At 45.9% G+C, this 24,552-nt stretch overlaps 1 protein-coding gene across 4 annotated transcripts in view; it reads right to left on the reverse strand.

The window, feature by feature from the left end:
• Positions 1-19,277, reverse strand: part of SRGAP1 (SLIT-ROBO Rho GTPase activating protein 1) — a 205,123-nt gene extending 185,846 nt beyond the window's left edge. For all 4 annotated transcript variants that reach the window (XM_069764703.1, XM_069764702.1, XM_069764700.1 and 1 more), the window contains exon 1: positions 18,671-19,277. In XM_069764703.1, coding sequence (XP_069620804.1) covers positions 18,671-18,737 — 67 coding nt within the window. In that variant the 5' untranslated portion in view covers positions 18,738-19,277. The remainder of the gene's footprint in view (positions 1-18,670) is intronic.
• Positions 19,278-24,552: the final 5,275 nt, after the last annotated feature.

Below are 24,552 nucleotides of genomic sequence, written 5' to 3' on the forward strand. Positions count from 1 at the left end.
CATGACACTATTACCTGGATCCTGGGAGCATAGCAGAGTTTGTGAGCGAGTCTCGTCCCTATGCCCCAACCGTAAAAAAGGTTGTCCAGGGAAAAACCATTTAGGTAAGCAAAGGCTTGTAGATGTGCAAAATAAAGGAGCTGTACACTCCCTGGCTCCAGTGTTGTGCATATGACAACTGCAGGGGAAGTGCTGGAGCTGAGGAGGCTGGGTAACCGCCTCATTTTATAGGACCGCAGGCCTTTGCATGATAAAAAGTTTATCCCATGTAATCTGATATAGGACAAATTAACCGTACAATGGCATTATAGGATCTCCGCAAAATACTTAGGGAAATTTCTCAAAAACAGCTGCATTTTAAATTTAACAGTTAATATAAATATATCTCACAAACTAAAACTATATCTATTTATCTATCTATATATGTTATTTTATTCTTCACTCACCTTGCTCTCCTACAGACAGTAGGTTTATGGAGACGAAAGGATCTGTAGGAATAATACTAGGATATTTCTAATCAAAGCTGCTTCAGATTTTATTTGGGCTGCTTTACCGCAATAAAATGGTGGCCAAACTGCTCATAGTCCTAAGTAAGAATCATTTTGACCACTGTTGCCCTGAATCACTTCTTCAATCAAGTACATAAAAGAAATGTGTAGCATGTATGATAATAGTAAAGGCATAAGCATCCGTCAGAATAAATATCTATAGAGAAATGTACTAGATTTATTAGCCCTGATACACAAGACATGACACATGGCCAACATTTTCCGACATTGCTTCTGACTCACAGATATATTTACATCAAGCCTAATTGCTTTGTCTTTAAAAATAGACCCAAGTGTGGCGGCAGTGTAGATTTCTCCGCTCCCATACACAACAACACAGTGCAACACCGAGGGAAGTATTACCTTGGAAATGTAATGTCTCATTATCACATCACTGCAAGGACAACAAAACCTTCACAGGCAAACAGCAATGCCGGAAAAATAATAATCAAGTACTTTTCTTGTGTTCAATTCACCCTGCCAACTGCTCGGCCGCCAGGAACATCCAAGTGGGATTGTTTCTGCACACAACCCTGCTGCAGGGAAGGACAGGACTGAATGTACAAGGGCTTCAGTGTCCAGAGAGAAATACTGACAATGGGCAAAAGGGCCTCATTCACAATACGGATTTGGTCAGTATTTTGCATCAGGATTTGAAAGCCTGGACTAGATCTTAAAGGGAACCTGTCACCCCCAAAATCGATGGTGAGGTAAGCTCACCGTCATCAGGGGCTTATCTACAGCATTCTGTAATGCTGTAGGTATGCCCCCGATGTTACCTGAAAGAGGAGAAAAAGAGGTTAGATTATACTCACCCAGGGGCGGTCCCGCTGCGGTCTGGTCAAATGGGTGTTTCAGGTCCGCTCCGGCGCCTCCTATCTTCATTCCATGACGTCCTCTTCTGGTCTTCACGCCGCGGCTCCGGCGCAGGAGTACTTTGTCTACCGTGTTGAGGGCAGAGCAAAGTACTGCAGTGCGCAGGCGCCGGGCCTCTCTGACCTTTGCGGCGCCTGCGCACTGCAGTAATTTGCTCTGCCCTCAACAGAGCAGATAAGTACGCCTGCGCCGGAGCCGCGGCAGGAAGAACATTAGACGACGTCATGGAATGAAGATGGGGGGGCGTTGTTCCGGACCTGAGACACCCATCGGAGCAGGACCGCCCCTGGGTGAGTATAATCTAACCTCTTTTTCTCATCTTTCAGGTAAAGGTACCTTCACACATAACGATATTGTTAACGATATCGTTGCTATTTGTGACGTAGCAACGATATCGTTAATGAAATCGTTCTGTGTGACAGCGACCAACGATCAGGCCCCTGCTGGGAGATCGTTGGTCGCTGAACAAAGTCCAGAACTTTATTTCGTCGCTGGACTCCCTGGAGACATCGCTGGATCGGCGTGTGTGACACCAATCCAGCGATGTCTTCACTGGTAACCAGGGTAAACATCGGGTAACTAAGCGCAGGGCCGCGCTTAGTAACCCGATGTTTACCCTGGTTACCATGCTAAAAGTAAAAAAAAACAAACACTAGATACTTACCTAACGCTGTCTGTCCTCCAGCGCTGTGCTCTGCTCTCCTCCTGTACTGGCTGTGAGCCGGAAAGCAGAGCGGTGACGTCACCGCTCTGCTTTCCGGCTCACAGACAGTACAGGAGGAGAGCAGAGAAGCAGAGCGCAGCGCTGGAGGACAGACAGCGGTAGGCAAGTATCTAGTGTTTGTTTTTTTTTACTTTTAGCATGGTATCCAGGGTAAACATCGGGTTACTAAGCGCGGCCCTGCGCTTAGTAACCCGATGTTTACCCTGGTTACCGGCATCGTTGGTCGCTGGAGAGCGGTCTGTGTGACAGCTCTCCAGCGACCAAACAGCGACGCTGCAGCGATCCGAATCGTTGTCGGTATCGCTGCAGCGTCGCTTAAGGCCCCTTCACATTTAGCGACGCTGCAGCGATACCGACAACGATCCGAATCGCTGCAGCGTCGCTGTTTGGTCGCTGGAGAGCTGTCACACAGACAGCTCTCCAGCGACCAACGATGCCGGTAACCAGGGTAAACATCGGGTAACTAAGCGCAGGGCCGCGCTTAGTAACCCGATGTTTACCCTGGTTACCATGCTAAAAGTAAAAAAAAACAAACAGTACATACTTACCTACAGCTGTCTGTCCTCCAGCGCTGCGCTCTGCTTCTCTGCTCTCCTCCTGTACTGTCTGGGAGCCGGAAAGCAGAGCGGTGACGTCACCGCTCTGCTTTCCGGCTCACAGCCAGTACAGGAGGAGTGCAGAGCGCAGCGCTGGAGGACAGACGGCTGTAGGTAAGTATGCACTGTTTGTTTTTTTTTACTTTTAGCATGGTAACCAGGGTAAACATCGGGTTACTAAGCGCGGCCCTGCGCTTAGTTACCCGATGTTTACCCTGGTTACCAGTGAAGACATCGCTGGATCGGTGTCACACACGCCGATCCAGCGATGTCAGCAGGGAGTCCAGCGACAAAATAAAGTTCTGGACTTTATTCAGCGACCAACGATCTCCCAGCAGGGGCCTGATCGTTGGTCGCTGTCACACATAACGATTTCATTAACGATATCGTTGCTACGTCACAAATAGCAACGATATCGTTAACAATATCGTTATGTGTGAAGGTACCTTTAGTGTGAAGGGGCCTTAACATCGGTGGCTTATCTACAGCATTACAGAATGCTGAAGATAAGCCCCTGATGATGGTGAGCTTACCTCACCATCGATTTTGGGGGTGACAGGTTCCCTTTAAACACAGGGGAAATACAAAGCAAATCCACACCAGATTTTGGCTTCAAATTACTGATGAAAAAACACTCTGCAATGAGTGAATGAAACCTAATGAAAAAAGCGTTCAATTAAATCTAGAGGCATCACCCAACATACAATTCCTATGTCAGGTGATGAGTAATAAATGGAATTGCCTAAGGCAAGGCATTTTATACCTACTAAGCAGACATCCATCACGGCTTAGCAAAGTCATATAGTTTCATCTACATGATTAATGGATCAGAAGCACAAGAACAGGTAGAATGGGAGCGTTATACCTTGTGATTTATGAAAAACACACAATTATCAATTATAATATATTGCTTCCAGCCAGACCCACTACCATATTCAATCTTAGAACAAGACTCCCTTTATCCAGCAGTAAAACAATTATTGGTACAAAGCATATACTAAAGCAGATTATTGAATACGCATCTAATTTACTTAAAGAGCTTACTTTTGAGCATAATTTTATAGGTTTAATACATAATTCATATACATTTACATAGCACGTTGAATACCTCTGTACATTCCTTGAATTACTGATGAGGAGCTGCACCATGTGCTGTAGCGCTGCATCTATAGTTCTGCAGCATCTTACATTCAGTTCATGTCTACACTGGTCTTATTCTGATGGTTTACATTCTGGGAAGAATACGTTTTGCATAATAGAGTATACAGTCATTTTGTAAAAATAAAAAATGATATCACAAATATTCATAAACATTTTTGTTTAGAAAGATGAATAGCATGCATGTTGCATACTTGAGGCATGTGCATAGGCAGAATATGGCAGCACACGGTCCATAATACACTCTGCATGGTTTTGCCAAGAGAATGAACCCTAAATGATCACACATTCAATATTTTTGAAGTTTTAGAGCAATCCTTATTTAATGCTGTTAAGGCTCGGTGTGCATAGCCTACTGTAGTATACATTGGGAGCTTTTCCCGACATACAATGTAACATTGCCATGGGTAACCATTCATCAGAACACCACATGCTCGGTTTGGCCAGAATGTGACTGTATACTGTTTAATTGTATAGTAATGTACACCACGCTGCGTTTTACTATGCAGAGGGCCACTACAAAGAACCATATGCCATGCCATATATGTTTTTACCATGGGTCCCCCTAAGGTGGACAGAGGCATCTATACTGACCATGTAGTGTGAACCTACCATAAAGCCCCCTATACACTTTAGACTAATGATATCAAAATGTTAACCAACATTCTGATATTCATGTGGACGTCGGACAACTGATGGCCATTGGCCAGGGTTGATGTTGATCAGCATTTCCGATGCTAGGCCGATCGCCTAGTTCTCCTGGGGATAAGTCTCTGGCAGATATATCTATCGGCAGCATTCTCAGAGAACCCAGGAATATTCATCCGAATAAGCGCTTCTGTGCATGGAAGCGTCCTCCAAGATCTCTGTCGGCTGAACGATTGGCCAACAGTCATCTAATGTGTATGAGTTCCTTAAGATGACCAAATAATGAAGATCTTATAAATTCAGCATGTATAATTGGGTGTCTTTCTAGTGTCTGAAGAGTTCTATAAAAGTAGTGTTAAATCATTACAAGAAGAAAGACAACTGCGGTTAAGACAACGTCATGGATTCCAATTACAAATGTCACACCTAGAGCATAACGCTTTTTGAAAAGGTGAAGATTTTTACATTTCCAAATAATGACAGTCTCAGCAACAGCAAATTGAGATTTTTTAGATGAAAGTCATGTATATGAAGGATTAATGATTTGTGAGGGCAGTACATGTAATCTTGTGTCGCTCGGTGTAAGAAAGCACAACTACAGGCCAGACTAACTGTAAGATTGCGGTGGTTTTCTTACAGCTTACCCACATCAACAGCCTCTCAACCTAAACACGCATTTTCCTTGCCTAAACTAATTGGTGTATTATGGTCTTAAAATATTTTTCCTTTTCAACTTGACTAGGTGGCTATCTTTCCAATTTATTTTATCGTTGCATAACCATTACTAATCTCATATAGATCATTGGGTGAACCATAATATTCCCAAAAGAAACAGATAAAAATAGCTAAAAAAAAAAAAAAAAAAAAAAAAAAAAAAACCTCCTCACATTTTATAAGTATTACAAATAAACAAGTGACTCAGAAATCGAATGTTAAGAAGGAGCTTGTCTGGATCTTACTCAGGAAACCTATGATCACTTCCTATTTTCATCATCCATGATGCCATGCATGACAAACTTACGTCGACTCCATTGGATATTGTTCACTCGCTGAGCCATATGATAGCAAGTGACACCTATGCCCAGCTGTGAGTGACAACGGACCCATACTGTGTTAACAGCGCCCTGTTTTTTTGGTTTAAGACATATGGTCAGCACAGTTTAGCTTTGAAGTATCAGAAGCCATCTGCCCCAAACATAGATCAGAAGGGGCAGCTATACTCAATATAACTTTCTTCTAAGCAAACGGAATCCAAAAGGTTAGCTAAGAAAAAATGCTCCACATTTGCCCAACAAGCACCTCATGCTCCTCGTACTCACATTGCTAAAAATATTATATGCATGAAAATGCACATTTGCTATCTTAAAGGAGAAAATAGAAAACACTTGATGAAAATGCTGATATAAAAGCTGTACTTGGATGTGATCCCACCACTCACTGGTAGATTGTCAAGATTTTACACAGTGTTTGGCATGAGCTGAGCATCCCGACTTCCTGGCTTCTAGCCACGCTCTTGGGCTATATAAAAACGTTTAAAGAATGGAAAAAGAACGGAAATAGGATAGTTAATCCTAAATGTATGTTCTTTATTGTGTGCCTCTATCTCCGGCCAATACATCTTGGATAAACCCAAAGCCTATGTATATGAAATCAGAGATACATTGTTTTCCTATTCCAGTGAGTCAGTCGATTCTGTTCAGCATTACTTTATACCAATACACAGCAGAGCGCTCCAACTGTTGGCCCATGGGCCAGATGACGCCATGAGCTTTTTTTGAAGCCCACACCATCATGCACCATCTTTACAGATGCATTGTTTCTGAGCCACTCTAATGTATCTAAAAAAAGAGTGCACTGACCCAATCACATTTAACTGCTTGTTATAAGTCTTCCAGCAATAAAAACAGTAATAACATGTTATCCCACACCTACAACCATGTACATGCCTGAGCCTGCTCAGCTCATGTACGTATCTTCTGAGAAGTCACCTTTCCTTCACCTTTGAGGTGCCTCTACAAACACACTCGCCGCCATTGAGTGACACGCATTGGGATTTCAAGTCACGAGCATCAAAGATATCAGTCTTGTCATTTCAAGAGAATGATACAAAGCAAATGAACAAGAGCAAAACTGGGAACACTGAATGTGATTGATCTGCCAGCACAAACAAGTGACTTCTCTAGGAGTCCACTACCCTATGCAAGTTGTCCTCACAGAACACATCTCTTATGCCGCAGTCCTCAGTGATTTTCATCAGTGTTCGGTCAGTTTTTACCATCATTGTTTCATCAGTGATTTTGATCTGGTTGATGTGATTTGAAATGGATTAAGGTACCGTCACACATAGCGACGCTGCAGCGATACCGACAACGATCCGGATCGCTGCAGCGTCGCTGTTTGGTCGCTGGAGAGCTGTCACACAGACAGCTCTCCAGCGACCAACGATCCTGAGGTCCCCGGTAACCAGGGTAAACATCGGGTAACTAAGCGCAGGGCCGCGCTTAGTAACCCGATGTTTACCCTGGTTACCATCCTAAAAAGTAAAAAAACAAACGCTACATACTTACCTTCTGCTGTCTGTCCTCGGCGCTCTGCTTCTCTGGTCTGGCTGTGAGCGCCGGGCAGCCAGAAAGCAGAGCGGTGACGTCACCGCTCTGCTTTCCGGCTGACCGACGCTCACAGCCAGAGCAGGAGGAGTGCAGAGCACAGCGCTGGAGGACAGACGGCTGTAGGTAAGTATGTAGTGTTTGTTTTTTTACTTTTAGGATGGTAACCAGGGTAAACATCGGGTTACTAAGCGCGGCCCTGCGCTTAGTTACCCGATGTTTACCCTGGTTACCAGCAAAGACATCGCTGAATCGGTGTCACACACGCCGATTCAGCGATGTCTACGGGGAGTCCAGCGACGAAATAAAGTTCTGGACTTTCTTCCCCGACCAGCGATCTCCCAGCAGGGGCCTGATCGCTGCTGCCTGTCACACTGGACGATATCGCTAGCGAGGACGCTGCAACGTCACGGATCGCTAGCGATATCGTCTAGTGTGACAGTACCTTTAAAATGGACAGGTTGCAGTGGTTTTTGGTGGACCATTGTAGCCATTGTAATCTGTGAAAGACACTGATCGAAAACATAAGAGATTCACGCATGTCTGAGGCCACGTTCACATGTTCAGTATTTGGTCAGTATTTTACATCAGTATTTGTAAGCCAAAACCAGGAGTGGAACAAATAGAGGAAAAGTATAACAAACATTTGCACCACTTCTGTATTTATCACCCACTCCTGGTGTTGGCTTACAGATACTGATGTAAAATACTGACCAAACACTCAATATGGCCTAGGTGAGGCTATAAGCTCACTACAGAAGTGGCAACTGTTTTCCTAGATTTCTCAAGCAACTGAGTGCCATCAGTGTTTTAGTCCGATTTTTGTCAGTGTGTCCATTTTTACCATCAGTGATTTTCATGTATAAAAAGCAGTTAAAAATTGCAAAACTTGTCCTATCCATTACCATGTAAGTCGCAGACAGCACACGGATGGCGACCATGTGCTGCCAGTGATTGTCACTGATCCTTAGACTTATATAGTTGATTTTCATTCAATGACTCAGATCAAAAATCAACATGTCGCCATGATTTCTCTTGCAACACATAAAAAAAACAGACATGTGAATGGCATGATAGATTTAATAAGTACCTACTCTATCCATGTAAATCACAGATAGAACATGGACGTGATTCACGGATGTCTGAATGAGGCCTTACAGAACAAAGTTTATTACAATTGTTTATACTTTGAGCTTCACGAGTCTTCCAAGTACTCGATCAAGATGTCTTTAGTAGAGAGCATCTTATGGAACTGCAATGCCCTTCAACTAACTGTGGCTCATACATTATCTACATGACAGCTATTATGCTAGCAGGATTTTATTTACTGACTTTTGTTTGGATTTGCAAGTAAATCCAGGAACACTTTTGGAAGGATTTGCCATTCAACTTGTTATATTAACCTAAAGCCACAATCTCACGTAGCACAAGTGCTGCATTTTTATTTTTAACCGCATTTTGTTGGGCTAAAAATCTACTGCAATTTATCAGTTCAACCAAAGGGATGTGATTTTATGAAAACTGTGCTTAAAGAAGCTGAACTGTATTTTCCCTATGGAGCAAATGAGAAAATGCTGTATTTTTCCTGCAGGTGAGAAAATATCAATAGTACGGTAATCAGCTGTGATTACTGCATTTTTTCTTAGTTTTTTCATGCGTTTTCTCCTTTTTTGATGCAGCATTTTAATGCATTTTTTGTGCCACTACGCTGGAATTCTTCACTTAAATTGCCTCTTTCTCATGCTTCCCAAGGAAGTCTATAGAGGAAAAAATTCCCCAAAAACAGTTCAAAACAGGCTCACATTCACTGTGCTGGAGAGGTTAAACGCAGATGATTTTCTGCAAAAAAATAAAAATGCAGCAATTAGACTTCACTAGGAACTTGGTCACAGGCTGCTATGGTGAGCGTGAAATAACACATGTAATAAATGCAGTTGCATTTTAAGTGAAGAATGCCAGTATTTCTGAACCAATCAGTCGTGCACCAAAAATGCATTTAAAAATGCAGAAGTTTGAGCAGATTGCAGAGTTTGCAGCAAACTGGAAAAAAAACATGATCTAGAAGGTTTAAAAAAAAGAATATTTTTTTTCATAGGATTAGCAATGCAGTGACATTTAAGGTTTTCCTGATAATTTATTATGGGCCGGTCATGTGTCTCCAAGTGTAGTCTACTTTATAGCATTTTCCCTCTTCAGGGGGTCTTCTTACATGTCCAAATGGTCCTTTGATTTTAATTACTATAAAACACAGGGAAGTGTGGTCATAGCCAAAAGAAAAGATAAAAAATAATGGGTCACAGGACGCACCACTTTAATCACCGCTCTATAGATGATGGACCCAACACCTGTCAGTAAAATAACAATAACAAATGTATCCCCTGGAGGGGGCACAACATCCCCTGTAAGATCTCCATACTAATAGGCAGTAAGACATAAGCCCTGTGGTATGGGATGGGCCGCCACTATGCATCAGCACTCATACCACAATATGGGAAGATATGACACTAAGCAATGGCCTGAAAATATCCAGATGCAGGGACAAAAGATAACTGCAAGAATTCACTAATGAATATTTACAATGAGAACGCCCAGAGCACATATGGTCCATCTCAGCCACACCACACAAGATGGAGTCCCGTACCACCAGGCCTGGCAATTACAGCCAACCCACCAAGTCTGGAAAGCTCACTTATTGTTGCTAGGTGGTCTCTTACCTTGCCCAGTGTTGCTCACCTAGATGAGCCTTTTGTGTCTGGAATGGTGTAGGATTATATTTTTTTTTTTTAATGTGTATTAAAAAAACATTTTATCATCTAGCAGATTTGAGTCTTGCGTATTTTTAGCAACATCCTTTTTAAATGTGTGAATGGCACTATGTACCCTCCTGTGGGCTACTGGTACAGTACATAAAGCACTAGACTTAAAGGGGTGTTCCAAAACCGCTGTACCCAGTTATCTCCTCATACCTTTACAACCGCACAATCAGCGTCTCCCACTCCCACACTACCTCCTCATCCGACCCTCTCTCTCTTGGAGTCCCCCAAGGCTCTGTTCTAGGACCCCTACTCTTCTCAATCTATAGACTTGGCCTGGGACAACTCAAAGTCCCATGGCTTCCAGTACCACCTTTATGCTGATGACACTCAGATCTACCTCTCTGGCCCAGACGTCACCTCTCTGCTGTCCAGAATCTCTGAGTGTCTATCAGCCATATCCTCCTTCTTCTCCTCTGGCTTCCTCAAACTCAATGTGGACAAATCTGAACTCATCATCTTTCCTCCATCTAATGGATCTTCCTTACCTGATCTATCTATCACTATTAACGACATCACGCTTTCCCCTGTCCCGGTAATCCACTGCCTCGGAGTAACCCTTGACTCTGCCCTGTCCTTAAAACCCCACATCCAAGCTCTTGCCACCTCCTGTCTCCTCAAGCTCCAAAATATCTCCAGAATCCATCCTTTCCTCAACCGTCAATCTACTAAAATGCTTGTGCATGCCCTCATCATCTCCCGCCTTCACTACTGCAACATTCTCCTCTGTGGCCTCCCCGCTAACACCCTTGCACCTCTCCAGTCCATCCTTAACTCTGCTGCCCGACTAATTCATCTATCTCCTCGCTACTCCTCCGCTTCCCCCCCTGCAAATCTCTTCACTGGCCCCCATTCCCTCAGCGTATTCAGTTCAAATTACTAATACAGACCTACAAAGCCATCCATAACCTGTCTCCTCCATATATCTCTGAACTAATCTCCCGATATCTTTCCTCACGTAATCTCTGGTCCTCCCAAGACCTCCACCTCTCCTCCACACTTATCCGCTCCCCACCCAACCGCCTCCAAGACTTCTCCCGAATATCCCCCATCCTCTGGAATTCTCTGACCTAACACATCCGATTATCAACCACATTCGTATCCTTCAGACGGAACCTGAAAACTCATCTCTTCAGGAAAGCCTACAGCCTGCACTGATCCCGCTGCCTCCTCATCACTACCGGAGCTACCGCCTCACCAACACTGGAGCTGCAGCAACCCTCAACCTACTGTCTCCTTCCCCACCATCCTGTAGAATGTAAGCCCGCAAGGGCAGGGTCCTCGCCCCTCTGTATCAGTCTGTCATTGTTAGTTTACTGTAAAGGTACCTTCACACAACGATTTCGTTAACGATATCGTTGCTTTTTGTGACGTAGCAATGATATCGTTAACTAAATCGTTATGTGTGACAGCGACCAACGATCAGGCCCCTGCTGGGAGATCGTTGGTCGCTGGGAATGATCAGGACCTTTTTTTTGGTCGCTGATCACCCGCTGTCATCGCTGGATCGGCGTGTGTGACGCCGATCCAGCGATGTGTTCACTGGTAACCAGGGTAAATATCGGGTTACTAAGCGCAGGGCCGCGCTTAGTAACCCAATGTTTACCCTGGTTACCATTGTAAAAGTTAAAAAAAAAAAAAAAAAAAAAACAGTACATACTCACATTCCAGTGTCTGTCACGTCCCCCGGCGTCAGCTTCCCGCACTGACTGTCAGCGCCGGCCGGCCGTAAAGCATCGCACAGCGGTGACGGCTCTGCTTTACGGCCGGCCGGCGCTGACACAGTGCAGAGAAGCTGACGCCGGGGGACATGACAGACACCGGAATGTAAGTATGTACTGTTTGTTTTTTTTAACTTTTACAATGGTAACCAGGGTAAACATTGGGTTACTAAGCGCGGCCCTGCGCTTAGTAACCTGATGTTTACCCTGGTTACCCGGGGACTTCGTCATCGTTGGTCGCTGGAGAGCTGTCTGTGTGACAGCTCTCCAGCGACCACACAACGACCTAAACAGCAATGCTGCAGCGATCGGCATCGTTGTCTATATCGCTGCAGCGTCGCTAAATGTGACGGTACCTTAAGTGATATCTGTAACTTGTATGTAACCCCTTCTCATGTACAGCACCATGGAATCGATGGTGCTATAGAAATAAATAATAATAATAATTGAGCTCACTGGCTCTTGCCTTCTAAGGCACACATTCAGTATTGGAAGAAAAATCTGTGCCAAATACTGGAGCGGGGAAAACACTATGTAAAATATGTGCATTTTTGCTGTGTTTTCCCCCCCTCTCATTTGCATGGTTAAAAAAACACTACAAAAATTGCGAAAGAATTGAGATGCGGCAAATTTGAAACCGCGTCTTATCGGCAAAGAAAAAAAAATAGACGGTGCATGATATTTCAGGTGTCTCATTTACTTTGCTGGCACGGTAAAATGGTGTGGGTTTTTCTTCACAGCAAAAATGCAATGTATGAACATACCCTAACTCAGTACAGTCACGGAGGTCAGCGATTAGCTACAGTTGTGAAGCGCGCTGTCGATGTGACATTACCGCTGTGGCCACAATACTGATACCTTAGATTGTGAGCCCCAATGGGGACAGCAATGATAATGTGTGCAAACTGTAAAGCGCTGCGGAATATGTTAGCGCTATATAAAAATAAAGATTATTACTGCAGCAGCGTTGCACAACCGCCTCTGAACACAGGGAGGGGGAGGGGGGAGTACCTGCTGTGTTTATTATTTTAGGTATTTAACAAAGTTTGGGGACAAACCTTTTAAGGCCTCCTTGCACAGATAAGATTGTCTGGATGACCCCTCTCCCCCCCCCTCCCGTACACTTTAGATAATGGCCAGCAGAAATGGGGGGAGGGTGTATGGGAACCTATTCAGATTTGTAAGTTCTCATTGCGCATCACAGCACCAGTATGGTACATACAATTTCCTTTAATTAGACATCCTTAAAACTCTGATTCTCAAACAATAGTTTCCAATAAAGAACTCAATATTAGTCCAGTGATTGGCTGCAGCGGTCCATGGGGTATAAGGGCTGTGATGGTTGTAGTCAATGTGACAGAAGCCCGGTGGGCAGGATAGAGGGATGCAGCCATACAACAGTCATTAATGATTAATTTTACCATAACTGTTGCTTGTGTTCAGTTTTTTAATGAACTCAGATGATCGCTTGACTGGAGAATTTCGCTTCTATTTCATTCCTTTCTTATGTTCGCACAATAAATCGGTAAATGACAGTACAGGCGTGCTCTGAGGAACACAACTTACTCATATGCAGATTACGGTTTTGTCCTCACACAGTCATGTATGCCAAAACCATAGACTATGACCACATAAACCACAAAGCAATATCCAGACTATGACAAACTAAAAAAGAAAAAAAAACATCAATGCAAGATTACTGAATGACTATACAAAACAGTATGTAAAGTAGTATTCATTAATTAGCAGTGGGTTGTAGCCGATCAAATGAGTCATTGTACTCAATGAAGGAAAGCAAACATATGCTTGGTGTCTTCCAGATAACTAGCACACACCACTAATGAAAAAAATGACTACAATCCAACAGCTAATGATAGCCACTTACTAAAATAACTGGGGCCGACCAGCGGGAAATTAGTAAAAAGCAGCTTCATTCAGATGGTAATAGAATACAAACACTATAATAAAAGAAACATGACAAGAAGATACAATATCTACAACACTATATCCACCGTGGCCAACCACAATCCCTGCAGATCAGCATCATCGGTGACAGAACTGCACCTCACTCCCGACAGCCCCTCACCATGGAATACTGATGACTTCTCCAGGTTCCTTTGTTCCTTTCCAGCAAAGTTATGAGAGAAAGAAATAGCCCCAGGGTAAAAAACTAATGTATCTGTAGATCTATCCATCTATAGATATGTGCGAAGAAACCAGTCCAAACTAAATCCCACTAAGTAACCCCAGTATACAGGATACCGCCAATGTAAGTGTTCCTACTGGGATAGATTAATCAATGCTTTATGGAAAACCCTGCTAAGATACAATCACTGCTGCCAGGGACAGGTCAGAAACTGGTTATTCGGAAAGTGACACAAAAATTGTGTTATAGGCTCTATGTAAATGTAGTAAATGGCACAGGCGCATGACGCTTGCCTGGCAGCAGTTGGTTCACACAAGAGGGCAGTTTTATGGCGCCCCCCACGGTCTTGTGTGAATACAGAGCAGATACAGGCAATGAAAGGAAGCCTTTGGGCTGCGGCTATGCACACTCGTCGCGTGACCTGCATTCAACTTCATGTCTCCTCAAGTACTGTTACTTTACATCATGTATGACACATGCAGAAAATGTATGTGTAAAAGGGACTATAATCCGACATATTGGGACTGACAGAGCTAAATGTCGTTCCACAGCCTGCAGCCGCACCGCCACTCAGTGTCACCCCACGGTCTGCAGCCACATCACTACTCAGCAACGTCCCACGCCATAGCCTGCAGCCGCACCGCCACTCAGTGTCATCCCACGGCATGCAGGAATTCCACCATAGAGTCGTCTAACAGGATGGCTTGCAGCCACATTGCTGCCCAGTGTCATACCACAGCTTATAGCCATACCGCCACTCTGTGTTGTCCTCTGTTGCATGCAGGCACACCACCACATATTCGTCCCACATGACAAATTGCCACTACACTGCTGCTAAGTGTCATCCATGGCCTGTAGCAGCACCGCCACTCAGTATCATCCCATGGCATGCATGCAGACCACATACCATGGCTTGCAGCCACATTGATGCCCAGTGTCATCCCACGGCATGCAGGAGCATCACCATACAGAGTTATCCCAAAACCACGGCTTAGAGCCACACTGCTATCCCACAGCATGCATCTGTGCCACTACACAGCAGTCCCATAACATAGCCTGCAATTGTGCCAGAGTTGTCACACCGCTGTTCTGTCGTCCCACAGCCTGCAGTCACGCCGCTGTTCTGTGTCGTCCAACAGCCTGCAGTCACGCCGCTGTTCTGTGTCGTCCAACAACCTGCAGTCACGCCGCTGTTCTGTGTCGTCCAACAACCTGCAGTCACGCCCCTATTCTGTGTTGTCCCACAGCCTGCAGTCACGCCACCACTCAAACTCATCCCGTGAACTCTACTAATGCTTCCACTCAGTACCGTCCTTTTTTCACTGCCATTGCATGCACCTCATTGGTCTCCTTTGGACTATCTCTGTGCCACAATATGGACTACAGCTATATTCCAGCTCTAACCCATCTCTTCAACCTATCGCTCTCTTCCGGTACCTTCCCCTCTGCCTTCAAACATGCCACCATCACACCCATCCTCAAAAAAACTAACCTTGACCCAACTGCTATGCCCAGCTATCGTCCCATATCAATGCTTCCGTTTGCTTCCAAACTCCTTGAGCAGCATGTCCATGGTCAACTTTCCTCCCACCTTTCATCTAACTCTCTTCTTGACAACCTCCAATCTGGCTTCCTCCCCCACCACTCCACTAAAACTGGCCTGACAAAAATTACTAATGACTTAAGGTACCGTCACATTTAGCGACGCTGCAGCGATATAGACGATGCCGATCGCTGCAGCGTCGCTGTTTAGGTCGCTAGGAGACGTCAAACACAGGAACTCCAGAACGATGCAGGAGCGATCCAGTGACGTACTTATCGTTCTCGCTGGTTGTTCGCTCTATGAAGAAACATTGCAGGCATTGTTGCTTTTGCTGTCAAACATGACAAATCACGCCGACCTGACGGCCAAATAAAGTTCCAGACTTTCAGCAACGACCGGCGATGTCACAGCAGGATCCTGATTGCTGCTGCGTGTCAAACACAACGAGATCGCTATCCAGGACACTGCAACGTCATGGATCGTTGTTGTTCTCGTTGTAAAGTTGTTCAGTGTGAAGGTACCTTTAGTCACAGCCAAAGCTAACAGACAGTTCTCCATCCTCCTCCTTCTTGACCTGTCCTCTGCTTTCGACACAGTCGATCACTGCCTACTGCTACAGATTCTCTCTTCCCTTGGCATCAAAGATCTTGCCCTGTCCTGGATTGACTCATACCTATCCAACCGCACATTTAGCGTTTCCCACTCCAACACTACCTCCTCATCCCGCCCTCTCTCTGTTGGAGTCCCTCAAGGATCTGTCCTAGGGCCCCTACTTTTTTCCATCTATACCCTTGGCCTAGGACAACTTATAGTGTCCCATGGCTTCCAGTACCACCTGTATGCAGATGACACTCAGATCTACCTCTCTGGCACAGATGTCACCTCCCTGCTGTCCAGAATCCCGAAGTGTCTGTCAGCCATATCCTCCTTCTTTACCTCTCGCTTCCTTAAACTCAATGTAGACAAAACCGAATTCATCATCTTTCCCCCACCTCACGTATCCCCCCTACCTGATCTATCAATTATGGTAAACGGCATCACGCTCTCTCCCGCACCTGAAATCCGCTGCCTCGGGGTAACTCTCGACTCTGCCCTGTCCTTCAATCCTCATGTCCAAGCTCTTGCCACCTCCTGTCGCCTCCAACTCATAAATATTGCCAGAATCCGTTCCTTCCTCAGTCCACAATCTACCAAAACTCTTGTGCATGCCCTCATCATCTCCCGCCTCGATTACTGCAACACCCTTCTCTGTGGCCTCCCAGCTAACTCTCTTGCACCACTCCAGTTTGTCCTCAACTCTGCTGCCCGGCTAATCCACCTCTCTCCTCCCTAATCCCCTGCTTCTCCCTTCTGCAAATCCCTCCACTGGCTCCCAATTCCTCAACGAATCCAGTTCAAACTACTAAAGGTACTGTCACACTCAGCAACTTTGCAACGAGAACGACAACAATCCGTGACGTTGCAGCGTCCTGGATAGCGATCTCGTTGAGTTTGACACGCAGCAGCGATCTGGATCCCGCTGTGACATCGCTGGTCGGAGCTAGAAGTCCAGAACTTTATTTGATCGTCAGGTCGGCGTGTATCGTCATGTTTGACATCAAAAGCAACGACGCCAGCAACGTTTTTACATGAAGCGAGAACAATAAGTGAGTCGCCGTTACGTCACTGGATCGCTCCTGCATCGTTCTGGAGTTGCAGTGTTTGACGTCTCTACAGCGACGCTCCAGCGATCTAGTTTAGGTTGGATCGTTGTCTATATCGCTGCAGCGTCGCTTAGTGTAACGGTACCTTAACACTGATCTACAAAGCCATTCACAACCTGTCCCCTCCCTATATCTCTGAACTAATCCCCCAATATCTTCCCTCACATAATCTTCGATCCTCCCAAGACCTTCTACTCTCCTCCACACTTATTCGTTCCTCACACAACCGCCTCCAAGATTTCTACCGAATATCCCCCATCCTCTGGAATTCCATGCCTCAACACGTCCGATTATCCCCCACCCTCGGATCCTTCAGACGGAACCTGAAAACCCATCTCTTCAGGAAAGCCTACAATAACCAAGCCACTGCCTCAGTGCCGCCAGAGCCGCCACCTCAGTCGCCGCCCCACCCCCGCCAGTGCCGCCTCACCCCTACCTTCTGTCTCTTCCCCACTATCCCATAGAATGTAAGTCCGCAAGGACAGGGTCCTCTCCCCTCTGTATCGGTCTGTCACTGTAAACCTGTTTACTGTAAACGATATCAATAACTCTGTATGTAAACCCTTTCTCATGTACAGCACCATGGAATTAATGGTGCTATATAAATAAATAATAATAATACTGCGACGCAGTACACTTTTATGGAGTACAACCGTACTGTGACACTACATAGACACCTATGCACTGCAGTTGGGCTGCGAGTCATTGTATTCCTATGGACGGGAAACATGGAGCTGCTCATTGGATTCCTAAAGGCAGCAACTAAAAATAGTCCAATGAACAGCAGCAATGGTGCAACTGAACGCACACCTATAAGCGGCAGCCGAGGAGCGTCTCACAGCTTTCCCATGTACTGCAGCCTTCATGTCAAGAAGTGAACCAACAATGTCCCAATGTTACCTTTTACCCACATTGATTTGTTCCCCTGGTCTATAGCTGATACTATGTAACAATCAAAGAAACATTTATTCTTGATGGTCAGCCAGACATCCATCAGCCACCAGATATTAGTAAGGTGGCGGTCATAGCACAACCCACCATATTGTTATATAAGGTCTGCACCCAGCTAAGGGTCCAGAGACCCTAATAACCTTTCTATCTTGGGGGCCTTTTTCCAGCCAGCATTCTACATGATAACCATATGCCGGTAGCCATCTGTACAAATCCCACCAGGGTCAGACAGGCACTCACCCTCCGCCACCCCACCGGGCAGGCGCACACCCTCCGCCACCCCACCGGGCAGGCGCACACCCTCCGCCACCCCACCGGGCAGGCGCACACCCTCCGCCACCCCACCGGGCAGGCGCACACCCTCCGCCACCCCACCGGGCAGGCGCACACCCTCCGCCACCCCACCGGGCAGGCGCACACCCTCCGCCACCCCACCGGGCAGGCGCACATCCTCCGCCACCCCACCGGGCAGGCGCCCATCCTCCGCCACCCCACCGGGCAGGCGCCCATCCTCCGCCACCCCACCGGGCAGGCGCACACCCTCTGCCACCCCACAGGGCAGGTGCCCACCCTCTGCCACCCCACCGGGCAGGCACCCTCTGCCACCCCACCCTCTGGCAGTGCCCACTGGCTTTACCTTTCACTTGGCTCTCATATTCAGCAATAATTTCTTTGTCTTTCTTGAACCTGCTTGGGGCAGACATCTTCGTGCACTCCCTGGACGGATTCGGATTATTTACGGTCTTTGTTCAATGCCAATCCTGGAAGTTGCCCACCGGGTATCCAGAGAGGGGGCTCACTCTGCTGAAGTTTTCTGGAAGACGAGACTTGAGGTCATCCAAGAAGCCATGTTATGAGCCCAGGGGAATGGAGGGGCACCGGGGAGGCCGGCAGCGGTGCGGCGGCCGGGCACTACACGGGGGCACACAGGGGTGACTGGCACGGTGCAGGCAGGCACACCGGAGAGCTCCACGTTAGCAGTCGGAGCAAGGAGGGAAGGTCACTTCTAGGAGCAGCATAGACAGGCTACAATGGGGAGCAGTGAGATGATGAATGGCAGCCAGTGGCATGCTCAGAGCCCGCTCCACAACAAAGACCCGGAGTCCGCCCAGCAGCACCAAGCAGTGAGCCGACACCGCACCGACACAGGGGGGCGCAACAGCAATTCTGCCCTGTTCCTTCCTGGCGGTCACCCCTCAGTGAGCGCAGTACAGCACTGCGCCGCCAGACTCTGAGGCTCGGCTGGGAGGCAGAGGGAGGAGCTAGCCCATCCCCGCCCCTCTCACCGGCACAGCCCGGGTCCGGCAGCTGCGAACTGACAGCTCGTGCAGCCAATCAACAGTGAGGCTGACGGGCGGGGCGGAGCTTGTTACTGGTGTGAGGCGTCGGTCTCTCACAGTGACTGACTAGGCTGCTGCTGGCTGTGCACGTGAAGGACAGTGCGGCTCGGTGTGTGTGCACGGTGTGTATGCACGGGGTACACGGTGTGTCTGTTCGGGTACACGGTGTGCTGCAGCCGGCCTGTAGTACCGGGCCTGGACTTCCTCGCACCATAGCCCTGCGCCCTGGTAGCCCTGAGCAGGCGGGTCAGTGCAGTGGGGACTCGGGGCTGGCGATGGAAGGCTTCCCAGTACTGAGGGCTAACTTTCTGGGATTGCGCACATTGCTAGTGAGCTCTGTTCACACCTACTTATTTCCCGCAGCCGATTTTCTGCCCAGAATCATCGTGTCTAATGTGTGGGTGACAACTGCAGTGAAAATTGACAAGCAACCAATAAAGAATTGACTTAGGTTGTTATTGCCGAAAGATTGTCGCAGCTATGAACTATCGTTATTATGTTAGAAGAAAAAGCCGGATACAGATCAGACGGGGGCATCTAATGCTTCTCTAAAAAACACCCTGAGAGACAAACGGGGGATATAAACCCACACAACGTGCACTATGGCGTTTAATATGGGGAGCGCTGGTTTCGGAAACCCCTCCCCAGTTGTAGTTTGTATATACAGCTCTGGCAAAAATGAAGAGCCCACCACATCAGAACCCTGTCATGGGCAGCCCGATCTCCAGACCTGGAAAAAACCTCTGGACTGTAATCAAGAGGAAGATGGATAGCCACAAGCCATCAAACTAAGAAGAACGGCTTAGGCTACTTTCACACTAGCGTCGTGCACTGCACGTTGCGGCGCACCGACGCATACTGTGGAAGCGCCGCACAACGGGGACAGCGGATGCTGTTTTTCAACACATCCGCTGCCGCATTGTGAGTTCCGGGGAGGACACAACGCAGCAAAAACGTTACATGTAACGTTTTTTGCTGCCGACGGTCCGCCACAACACGACGGTTGTGGCGTGTAGCAAAGCATCACAATGCGTCGCTAATGTTAGTCAATGGAGAAAAAACGCATCCTGCAAGCAATTTTGCAGGATGCGTTTTTTCTCCTAAACGACGCATTGCGACGTCCATCACACGTCGCTAGTGTGAAAGTAGCCTCAGTCACCATCCCAGCATCAGTCTCTTTCCCTGCTCCCAGTATTGTCTGACGCACTGAAGTCACATCGTCAGCTCTGCAGGCAATAGGTGAGCTCAGTCCTTCCTCTGAAGGACTCCATTACTGGCTGCAGCAGTGGCAGTGACTCAGGAAAGTAAGCATAGGTGGATGTAGATTTTTCAGCACTTGTGGAAAGGATTTCGTTTGCAGCCCCTCCTCTACCGCTCAATCACATGATGACTAGCTGCTCTTCCTAATTCTCTCAGTATTCAGTGAAATACTACAGCCCTTGCTTTATTGAAGTTAGAGTTAGAAAATCACATGAGTAAGCAAGTGCTAGTCAAAAGATGGAAAAAAACGGGGTATTTAGTTGATACGTTTTTTTGCAAAAAAATGTATACTAAGCTGCTCCACCAATCGCCAAGGTATACCCATATAGAGCAGTCCTACCTAATGTATATAATCCCTATCTGATGTATTTAAAAACCTGATCATCTGTATATTACCTGTATAAGCAGGGTTCAGAGAGGGAATTTTCATGTGGACATGCATGATGGAACAGCTTTGATGCAAATGACCCATAAGGAGTGGTGGACTTCCTAGTCTTGTAGAAACAAGAGAACAATTACAGAACCAGAAACACATGGGCTACTTGCACAATGAACAAGTCTGTAGGAACCTGTTCACACACCACCAAGAAACTTGAAGACACAAAAGAGCACAGTGAGGTCAAAAATACTCTGTTGTAAAAAAAAAATCACAGTAATAAGCAAGTGCTAGTCAAAAGATGGAAAAAACAGGGTATTTAGTTGATACTTTATTTTTTGCAAAAAAATGTATACAAAGCTGCTCCACCAATCGTCAAGGTATATCCATATAGAGCAGTCCTACCTAATGTATATAATCCCTCTCTGATGTATTTAAAAACCTGATCATCTGTATAGTACCTGTATAAGCAGGGTTCAGAGAGGGAATTTTCATGTGGACATGCTGGATGGAAAAGCTTTGATGCAAATGACCCATAAGGAGTGGTGGACTCCCCAGTCTTGTAGAAAAAAGAGAACTATTACAGAACCAGAAACACATGGGCTACTTGCACAATGAACAAGTCTGTAGGAACCTGTTCACACACCACCAAGAAACTTGAAGACACAAAAGAGCACAGTGAGGTCAAAAATACTCTGTTGTAAAAAAAAATCACAGTAATAAGCAAGTGCTAGTCAAAAGATGGAAAAAAACAGGGTATTTAGTTGATCCTTTATTTTTTGCAAAAAAATGTATACAAAGCTGCTCTACCAATCATCAAGGTATACCCATATAGAGCAGTCCTACCTAATGTATATAATCCCTCTCTGATGAGGTAAAAAATACTCTTTTTTGCAAAAAAAAAAACGTATCAACTAAATACCCTGTTTTTTCCATCTTTTGACTAGCACTTGCTTATTACTGTGATTTTTTTACAACAGAGTATTTTTGACCTCACTGTGCTCATTTGTGTCTTCAAGTTTCTTGGTGGTGTGTTAACAGGTTCCTACAGACTTGTTCAATGTGCAAGTAGCCCATGTGTTTCTGGTTCTATAATATGCAGCTGAATACAGACAGGCACCCACCATCTAATATATAATTGCCTAGAATACTACTTCCTGCAATTTGTGCCAACTTCCGTGGCTTTGTCCGGAGCTAATGTCCGGAGCTAATGTCCGGAGATTAATTGCCTAGAATACTACTTCCTGCAATTTGTGCCAACTTCCGTGGCTTTGTCCGGAGCTAATGTCCGGAGCTAATGTCCGGAGCTAATGTGCGGAGATAATGTCCGGAGCTAATGTCCGGAGCTAATGTCCGGAGCTAATGTCCGGAGATAAGTGACGTCAACAGTGTCCAGTGTCTGATTGGTTGCCGCCTGCTGCGAGCGACCAATCAGAAACGTGCCGTACTGTGACACACTCCACCCGCCATTTTGGTGTGATTTTTGAATTTTTACCTCACAGCAAGTTTCTACTGCGTGGAGGCGGGCCCAGTGACGTTGCTCTTCAAGCTCCTGCCGAATTTCAAGTATATATGGATTCTAGACTCCCGATTCTTTAGAATAATATATAATATATAATTATCTATTATGAAATCCACCATTTCAAATATAAGTTGTAATCCACCACTGTGCCCCCACTAACTATAAATAACCACTTTCCCCACTAATAAATCTATAAATTAATTAGCACTTGTACTCTTTCCTCCAATTCACTACCAGTCACACTACTGCATCCTCATCGTCCCCACACTGTATCTCCAGCTCTCCTGATATATTTACATGCCCTCCTCCACCTCAATTCATTATGTCATGTCCCTTCTCTGTCCCATCCTTACCCTCCATTAATTATCAACTTCTCTCCACCACTCTCAATTTATCATTTGGTCTCCCCAACATCGATGTATCATTATTTGCTGACCCCAACCCTAATTCATCATCATTTGCTGTCCCTCACTATCAATTCAGCATCATTTACTGTCCCCATCCCCCAATCTCAGCACATCATCATTTGCTGTTCCAAACCCCCATCCTTAATTCATCATTAGCTCTCCCCATCCCCCACCCTCAAGTCATCATTTGCTCTTCCCCACCTCTAAATTCTTTTGCACTCCCCACATCAATACATCATCATTTGCTGCCCCCCTTTCACCCACCCTCAATACATCTTCATTTGCTACCCCCGCCCCCCACTCTCAATACATAATTTGCTGTCCCCCACCCTGAATTCATCATTTGCTCTCCCCCACTCTCAATTTATCATCATTTACTGTCCCCCATCCTCCAGTCACAGTACATCATCATTTACTCCCCCAACACTCAAGTCAACATCATTTGCTCTTCCAAACCCACCTTCAATTCATAATTTTCCCCCCAATTCATAATTGCTTTCACTCCCCCTACTCAATACATCATTTGCTGTCCTCCGTTCCCCACATGCAATACATCTTCATTTGCTGTCCTCCGTCCCTCACCCTCAATACATCATCACTTGCTATCCCCACCCTAAATTCACCATTATTTGCTCCCCCCCACATCCATTTAATTCATTTTTATTAACAAAAGAATGTTTCATACTTACCGCTCATGTGAACCCCTGCAGCTCAACTTCTGGACTGGTATCCTGATACGCGTACATGCCATTGCCTATGCAATGATGTCATCATGTAGGCACCATCACTGCACATTTCATTATTATACCCTGGGGACCGGTGAGTAAAAGCAAAAGAGGGAGGGGCCCGGACAGGACAGGCCCCCCTCTTTTTTTCTGCTCACTGTGCCCCATACACCAGTAAGAGCAGTAAAGGTACCTTCACACTGAGCAACTTTACAACGAGAACGACAACGATCCGTGACGTTGCAGCGTCCTGGATAGCGATCTCGTTGTGTTTGACACGCAACAGCGATCAGGATCCTGCTGTGACATCGCTGGTCGTAGCTGAAAGTCCAGAACTTTATTTGGTCGTCAGGTCGGTGTGATTCATCATGTTTGACAGCAAAAGCAACAATGCCAGCAATGTTTTTTCACGGAGCTAACAACCAGCGAGAACGATAAGTACATCACTGGATCGCTCCTACATCGTTCTGGAGTTGCTGTGTTTGACATCTCTACAGCGACCTAACAGCGACGCTCCAGCGATCTAGTTTAGGTCGGATCGTTGTCTATATCGCTGGAGCGTCGCTCTAAATGTGACGGTACCTTAATGCCCTGATGGCGGGCCTGACAATGATGGAGAAACCACCTTAGGGTATATTCACATGTGGAATTTTTGCTGCAGATTTTTATTAGGTGTGTAAAATACGCAGCGTTTTATGGTAACAGCAAATATTTTCCTGAAATCTCATGTGTACCTGGCTTTTTTTTCCACGTGTATTTGTATCCTTGCTACATTTTTTACAAGATGTAGCATGTCAATTCTTTCAGCATTTTTGCAACGTTCTTCACCAATTTAAAATGAAAGTGAAAACCACAAGTAAAAATGCTTAAAAAATTAATGTAAAACATG

This window comes from Ranitomeya imitator, chromosome 4 (genome assembly GCF_032444005.1).
Source record: "Ranitomeya imitator isolate aRanImi1 chromosome 4, aRanImi1.pri, whole genome shotgun sequence".
NCBI classification, from domain to species: Eukaryota; Metazoa; Chordata; class Amphibia; order Anura; family Dendrobatidae; genus Ranitomeya; species Ranitomeya imitator.